The following is an 8,729-nucleotide window of genomic DNA, read 5'->3' on the forward strand; positions in this document are numbered from 1 at the left end:
AAAAAAACAATAATCATCAGACAAAAATCGATCACCAAACAAGAATACATTTTACTTTTTCTACTAAACTTTGTATGTAAATGCTTCATTTTCAGGTTGAACCCCAAGTTATGTGGAAAAAACCGGCAAAAATGACTTTACATATTAACATTTCATAGGTGACTTTGTTTTTTTCTAATATACATGAAAATAATTTGAAATGGTTAATAGCCTCTTTCAGTCATTCAAGTTTTGTATGAATATTGACACCATCAATGTAACTGTGGGGAGGCTCACCAAATCAATGTATTCCCCTTAAAACACTCATTAAAACTCATTTTTTATGAATCATCCAAATGTCAACAGTTAAAAAAGAACCTCACTGATTAACTGTATCTGAAAACTTACTTAATAATTGCAGCTCATATCAGTTTAAATCAACTATGCTTGTAACGCAGTTTCACAGGTCAGACTAAGTAACTATTTGATTACAATGATGCTCAACAATGTCTGATTCAAAATGATTCATTTATTTATTGCACAGAAAGGGGAAGGACAAGATTCAGGACTTAATGCTACACCATTGAAATTTACAATTATAAATGTGGAATAAACATCTTCTCCAATTAAAGAATTTAAGTAAGAAATGTCGGTACCAGGCCAAAAAGGCAAGACAAATATATAAATAAACAAAGAAAATGTATTAAAAATATTACATCTACAATATCAATCTTAAATCTTCAACAAAACTAAAAGCATTAGCACTGGAGTAAGAAGTAATTAGTCCAGTGAAAAAAAGAGCCATGTTTTAATGCTTAATAAATCAATGAATGACCACAGTCACACAGTCACATTTACCACCAATGGTACATACTCTACTGGTGCTCCTGGTGACATTCTCTGCCATAAACATGGAGGAAATAAGTGATTTAAAGTGTAAAATGTTTCAAACTGATGAAGCAGATTTTTCACCATTGGACATCTGACGCCTCAGAGGCTCCTAAAAAAATCAAGTCATAAAAAGGGTCAGAGTCCTGCAGCTTCAACACAGATCCAATAGCCTGAAAATCCCCAAAGACAACATCAGGCTCCTCACACTGGTTACATTAAAAAACAAACAACAGATGTTATTAAATAAAAGTTGAGACATCAAGGTCTCACAATTGAGATTAAAGATACAGTATATGGATGTCAGGAGAAAGAGGAGGGTTTCTTTATTATTTTATTTATTTTATGTATAATATGTGTTTTTCTGGGGAATGCAGGGGAATGGAGGTTGGGGCTTACAGTCATTGTGATTTTGTCTGATTCTTGTGGGAAAGTTTTATATCAAGTATATTAATTCTAGCTATTAAAAAAAAAGGGTATAAAAGAGAGAGTTCCAGCAGCGAGGCAAACAAACTAACTGCGTGAACTTGATCTACTGATAGCTAGCAAAGGTAATCTAGGACAATCAACTTAAAGTTATCAGTAAAGTGGTTAGTCAGTTAAGCAGTATGCATCCTAACCATTAGGCTACCGGGTTATCATTCTTAACAGAAACAATGAAATTGTACTCAGCAAGTTAAGCGGTGAAATCACAGAAAAAAAAAAAAAGTCATCTGGGTGAGTAAACTCAAGCAGTCAGAAGATCAGACACACTGGAAACAATCTTAGCTAAACTTATTGGGAGGATAACATGAAGGCAAATTGTAAAATTATTATGCTGTAAACATTCATCACAGTTTACAGACCAATTTCCTGCCTCATCTTGGATTCAGGATGCTTTCCACAGCTATGGGCGCACAGTTTTCCAGTGCCATGCGGGATTATTCTGTACTCTTTGTCAGTTTGACATCCAAATAATGTGGTTAGGATAATCTGGATAAACTATAGACTTGTCTACAACCTGTCTGATTGCCTGACTGCTTCTGTCTTTGTTGAAGCAATGTTGCTGTGCACCCACACACATTCCCACACAGCTCAGCAATTAACTTGCCAAGTACAATGTTGTAATGACCAATAATTATCCTTTAATACTACATATTTTTCTATTTGTGAAGTTTAGCTTTATTTACACTATCACGATTTGAAAGAAAGAGATGGAAAAATTAGGTGATTTGGGTCGAAAAATATCCAGAAACAGCAGATGAGTGCAAACCTGAGGGCTGCAGGAGTTCACTGTCTGGATTGGCACCAGCAGGGTTCAGGCTCAGGACCTCCTTTTGGACAGAGTTGTCCTCAGAGATGCACAAAACCATCAGCTCCTGAATCAAGTCATCTAATTTCTGCCAATCACACGTTTATTTCCTTAAAACCTGACAGCACCAGAACTGATTGGAAATCAACACTCCAAGCAAAAATCACTCTCAGATCAGTTAAACAGATCCATGACAACACTTTGAGATAACTGATGACTAACCATGCTGTCCTCCGAGGCCTTCCTGATGGATTTTTTGATGTCACCCCTTGGGAGCTTGTCCACAGAGAGCTTCAAAGCAGTCGCTTTCTTAACAAAGTTGTCATACTCCTGCCAATCACATGTTTATTTTCAAAGCAGCACACCATAAATTGCTCGCAGATCAATGAAACACATGTATGAAATCACTCTGAGATAACTGATGGCCAACCATTAACTCTCGAGAGATGTCATCCTTCAGTTCCCTGATGGTGGCTTGTTTGGACTTAAACAGTTCCTACAGTACAACAATAACGACAAGAGCTCACACACGGCAACTCACAAAAATTTAAAACAAACTTAGACTGTTGTGAGAATAATTCTAAGACCTGACTGGGTTCAGTTGGTCCTGATTGGGACTAGAAGAAAGGTGATGGGGCTATTAAAGACACTATGAAATGACATGACACATTAATGTGATGTTATTCCTGTTGACTGCTTGGTCATATAAACTACGGAACACAGGTTGAAATAAAATTTCAGATATAAAACCATACCTTAATGTTTTCTGCAGCTGTCTGGTCTCCCTGTCCAAAGGCGAGTGCCACCCAGAGTTTAAGCTGCTCCTTCTCCAGAGTTTCTTCAACGGCCTTTATCTGCCTCTCCAGCACCAAGACCTTCAGGTCACTCTGACGCTGCACTTCCAGAGTGGCCTCGGTCTGTGTCTTCTGCAGCTCTTCATATTCCTGCTGACACTGCGGGACACATGCATCACACGAATACCCACCAGGCATTGTTCAGTGTTCATCAACTGAGTGAATGAATAAAGTTAAAACTATGGATGTAAGTGGTTTACCTGTACGTGTTTAATCTCCAACTGCTGGTGCTTCAAATACAGGTCCCGTCTCTTCTCGAGTATACGTGCAGTTATGGCGTTGCTCCTCTGTACGAGACGTTATCAGAAATTTCAAAGTTTTAGTCAACATTCCAGTTAGTTATAAAAGCTTATTCACCACTTTCACTGTGATTTCACCGAGACCTGAAATGTTTATTGAATCAATATAATTGTCTTTTTAAATTTTACATTTTAAAATGTATGAAAATCAGAGCTTCCTTTAAACCTGAACGACAATGAACATCAATGCACCATAACAAAAATCTCTGAAAATAAACAAATATTCAACATGATTTGATCTGTTGACATCTAAAATTAGACTATCATCATATTTGTTGCCTATTCTTGTGAGGTATTATCACACCTACACTATGACAATGATGTACATGGTAGCTTTGTTGCTTTCTGCAGGATGGACTCTGCCAAAAAGCCTTAAAATGAAGCAGAACAGTTAACCTTCAGTCTCTTGGCCATGGCCTTTCTCTGGACTATCAGTTCTTGGCGCCTCTCAGACAACTTCTGCTCCATTTCCTGCAGAGACTCTGTCAGGCGTTTCTTCTTCTGCACAGCTGCAGCCATCCTCCTATCCAGTTTCTTGTCTGTTTCCTTCGCAATGTCAAGGTCTTTCTACGTAACGGCAACAAAGCATGGCATATCAAGCAAGAGCTATCTGGAAAAACAACCTCTACTTCATTCAGTTGTGGAATTCCATTTCCTGTCAAAGTCGAGTAGTTTAGTAGACTCACTGGGAAAAAAGCTATTTGTCAACAAATTCACCTCCAATGTGCGACAGGTTTGTGTATTTTCTTGTCCTTTAGTGTGACAGGACTATGGTGATTCTTTAACACATCTTACCTCTAGCTTCTTCCTCTTCAAGCTTGCTAAGTTTACATTGTTAATGGACTGTCCCCAAGCTTTATCGTGCTCCTCTATAATACTTGTGGTGAATTTTTTCATTCTCTTGTTAATCTCATTGAGCTCAGTTTGTGTTTGTATCTTGTTGTCTTCAACCATGATTTTTATTTTGTCCTTATATTGGGCCTCCATTTCTATTTAAATAGCAACAGAGAGAAATCATAGTTTAGATATCACAGTTTACAATCAGAGTTTCTGATAGCACTTTTTGACTTCTAAGTTTATTTACCTCTTAATTGCTTTTCATAGCTCACGTTTAGTTCCCTTAATTCATCCTGTTGTTTCTGATCAGAATAAAAAAGGTGACAGGTTTGTATTACAGATGCTTACTTGTGGGACTAAAACAAAAGACAACTGGAGAACCAAAAGTGCAAAAAATATGCTGGACTCAGTGCATTCTCACCTGCTTGAGCTTCCTAATGTAGATTTCTGTGTGGAACTCTCTCTCCCCCCTGTCTGCCTGTAAACGGTCCATTTTCTTCAGAAGCTCGACCTCTGAACCCACACACTCTTTATGAGTCTTTGAAGTCATGGCAGAGGCGGCCATCTTCAGCTCACAGATCTCCCTGTGGTTTGCATTCTCCAACTGTGTCAGCTTCTGCTGGTACTCCTGGAATCAATGATCAAATGTTATGTTCATATTTGAAATTCATACGCTTGTTGATTATGATTTACTCCTTTATATAACACTTTATATTACCATTCATTCGGCAGATGCTTTTGTTCAAAACAACTTAGAATAATATTTTTAAAAATGCATTTTAAATGCATGTTTAAGACTTATGTTCATATATACAGTATTTCATATGTTTTGAATTTGTATTTAAAAGGAATTGCTTAACAATGTGGGAAATATGCATATTCTCTTTCTTCCTTAGAATCCATCTTATGTCTGGGCATTAACTATGGAGCCGGAGCCAGGGGATATACTAGCTTAGCTTAGTATAAAGACTGGATGCAGGGGGAAACAGCTAGCCTGGCTCTTTTGCAAAGTTCAAAAGTAGGCTGACCATCACCTCTACAGCTCACTTATTAACAAACTGTATCTTGTTCATTTCTCTGTCCTCTGGAGTCTTAGATTTTTAATTCTGCAACGATCATGAAGACATTAAGAAATCAACTCCGCACTAATATTTCTTATCTAAAAGAAGATTGCTAGTTTGACTTATGTTACAATCACCTTAATATCACCCGGTAGTCATCTGAATATAAAACACAAAAAACCCAGTGACAATGTGCACAGGATTTAGTTTTCAAGAACAATGTTAAACAAAACAGCTACTGCTGCTGATCTAGATGAACCATATCAGAGAGAATTGTATTTCCTTGTTGAACTAGAATTCCTTTGAGAGGGTTTCTTGGAGGAATATACTTTATCTAATATTTATACTGTATATACAATATAGTGTATAAATTATACAAGCTTTTCTTTTTACCTTTGAGATAACTGACAAGAACTTGTTTTTTAAGTACATAAAAAGTTATTTATAAATGAAATATTCATGGAACACAGAGAGCTCTTTTCCCAACACTTGTTGATTGGACATTGGTCATGATGTGACTGATCCACATACAGTTTTAAATACAGTTTCTTTATCAATGCCATTATAAAATTCAGTGCTTCCATTGCATTCATTAAAACACAGTGGGCTGGCAATTCATAACATCTCTGACCAAAAAATGATTGCAGTGAGTTCAAGACTATGAGGTATACATTTTTTAAATTTGGGAGAAAGAGAGCACTGTTAAGTATCAACCTGGGTACCAACTACGACAGCAAAATGCTATTTACATATTGGTGCATCCGTATGAACAATCTAATAATATTTTATATAATAATATAACCCAGGGGCCATTTCTTACCCTTGATACTTAAAGTACATTTTGCTGATGATATTGCTGTACTTTTTCCTATGTCAGATTTTACATGAACGACATTTACTTGTAATGGTATAATTTTTATCTCAGTATTTCTTTCACCACTGGATGTGTAAAACTGGAATATAACTTAGGAATTCTTGGATAAAGCATAAAAACTGTCCAAAAAGTGTGTGAGAAGCTTACTTCAGTTTCTGCTAGATGGCGTATCTCAGCCTCCTGTTTCAACCTGTGCTTTTCTCTCATCCTGGCCTTGAGCTCCTCCAGGTTTCTCTTGGAGTTTCCATAGGATCTTAGGGCCTTGTCCCTCTTAATCTGAAAGTACTTTTTCTCCTTCTGCACCCTCTGGAGTTCCTCTTGGAGGCTCACACACTCCTCCCACAGCTGCAGGTAAAAACGTCTGTGTCAGTGTGTGAAGAGAGTTTAGCTATTTTCACTGTTCAATTACATACAATCTGACAATTTAACTGCTTTTCGGGCCCAGTAATCCTGGTTAGCTAAATTAGCCATCAGCTCTGACCTGGTCCTTCCTCCTTTCTGCCGTTGAAGGCCCGTCGACCACAGCAGGCGACTTCTCCTCAACCCTCTCCTTGGTTTCCCCTTTAGTCTTTGTTGGCAGGACAGACAATAAATTAACATTAGTAAAACCTCTTTGCATTAGCTAAACTAGTTTTCTAACAGTTGGCTAGTGTCTGGTTAATGCTTATGTCACCTGGCATACATGTCCATTCCAATCTAGTCCAGATTTGACAAGTATAAGTGTAGCAGTTTTTGTTCTAGATCTGGTCCAATGTGGTCTATGTGAAAATAGCTTTGAAATCTCCCTTCTATGTCTTGTCAACAATCTGAAAGTAGGTTTCAAACAGTGTTAAGGCTTTAACTAGAATGTCCAACACCCTCTCTCAACAGTAAGATGTGCAAAAAAATAATTGGGCGTGTAGATTTGTAAGTTACGTTTCCGTTAACTTTCCCCTTAACTGCCGAATCGGAAGCGCAAATCGGTCACTAACCCCAGCCCGATTTCTCAAATGTGTGATTGTATCTGGCTAGCAATGTTAGCCATCAGCTCTGACCTTAGTCGCCTGAGCCCTGGGCCTCTTGTCTTTTTTCTGCTTCCCACTTTTGCCTTTCGTTTTAGTCTTAGATGGCTGGACAGAAAATAGATGAAGAATAACGCATTAAAACTTGAAAACAAAGCTTATTCCTGGTTGATTCTTAGCTACCTGTCAGCCAAACCATTATTGTAAAACAAGTTTACTTACCATCATGAAATATTGCTCAGACACACACAGATATTGGCAAATTAAATGTAAATTTAAGTAAGTTTCGGCCTGGCTAAATTTAAACAAGATGCAATGTCATGGCAACCATGTTGGTGCTCCAAGTTTAGTTTAAGGATTCCAAAAAATAATAATAAAGTGTATAAATCCGTGTATGCACCACACATTATGTTACACTATTTTAATATTAGTGAAAGAATAATGGGCGAAATTAATACAAAAAATACATTTTAGTTTTTTAAATAAATATTGTAAATGCGGGCGTGCCTCAGGACGTTAATTAGGAAATGACAGGAGGATTCTTTGGTTGCTATGGATTCCATACACCGATCAGCCACAACATTAAAACCAGTTACCTGCTGAATGTTGTGCATACAGTACCTTTTATATGGAAACATTTGTCCACGCTAATAATTTCAACAACTTGGAGAAACCTCATCACCATCATGTTTGTGAAATCTTCACTTGGCTGTCCAGGGTGGCCACACCATACACCTAACAGTGTATGTGAGACATCAGTGGCCTAAAAGGCAATAATAATAATAATAATAATAATAATAATAATGAAAGGCATTTCTCACATGAAACATTTTGACATGTCACAGTAGGAAAAAACACATGACTGAATTCCATTTAGCTGCTGTAAAAGGTTTACGGATAAAAATTTGACATGAAAAAAAATCCCAGGAAGACACCATCATGATTATTTGAGGAGGGGGGAAAAAAAACCAATCACTCCACAGGACTTATGACCAAGGCCGATCAACAAAAAAAGGTTCACATTTCTGCCAAAAAGCAGGCCTTAACATTACAAGTACAAATCAGGCACAGGCTTTTTTTCAGATACAAAACTCAGCAGGAGTGATGAATGTTACTGGTATAAGGAAATCTTCCCTGGTATGACGTTTTCATCAGTCAGTATGGTCTACCTTTGCAACTTTTCAATACAGTATTCCCTTATCATAAAGAAGAGCTTAAATTTCCCCCATCATATTTATGGTGAATGATAAAAACAGATATCCAGTCAAAGATGAAATGTATATGTACAGATGGGGGACAAATTAAAGGAAGAATGTGGAAAAAAAGTGGAGAAACAGGATGACAATGCCCCCATCCATAGGGGTCACTGAATGGTTTGATAAGTATGAAAATGATGTGAATCATATGCTACGGCCTCGTAGTCACCAAGTCTCAACCCAATTGAAGGCCTATGAGAGATTTTGGACTGATGTGTTAGACAGCTCTCTCAACCACCATCATCAAAACACCAAATTAAGGAATATCTTTTGGAAGAATGTTCATCCCTCCAGCAGAGAGACTTGGAGAATCAATGCCGAGGCACATTGAGGCTGTTCTGGTGGCCGCAGCACCTTACTAAGACACTTTATGTTGGTTTTTCCTTCAA

At 37.5% G+C, this 8,729-nt stretch overlaps 1 protein-coding gene across 1 annotated transcript; it reads right to left on the reverse strand.

Moving 5' to 3' along the window:
* Positions 1–493: 493 nt before the first annotated feature.
* On the reverse strand, positions 494–7,219 carry LOC120804977 (dynein regulatory complex subunit 4-like; the record flags this gene model as incomplete). Its single annotated transcript, XM_040154737.1, has 13 exons — positions 494–979; positions 2,120–2,246; positions 2,381–2,488; positions 2,589–2,654; positions 2,914–3,111; positions 3,213–3,299; positions 3,708–3,878; positions 4,107–4,300; positions 4,396–4,450; positions 4,570–4,776; positions 6,231–6,428; positions 6,565–6,651; positions 7,118–7,219. Coding segments are annotated over 13 exons (1,632 nt in total), but the record flags the coding sequence as incomplete, so codon positions are not given.
* Between the last annotated feature and the right edge of the window lie 1,510 nt (positions 7,220–8,729).

Source organism: Xiphias gladius, chromosome 19 (genome assembly GCF_016859285.1).
Source record: "Xiphias gladius isolate SHS-SW01 ecotype Sanya breed wild chromosome 19, ASM1685928v1, whole genome shotgun sequence".
Taxonomy (NCBI): Eukaryota; Metazoa; Chordata; class Actinopteri; order Istiophoriformes; family Xiphiidae; genus Xiphias; species Xiphias gladius.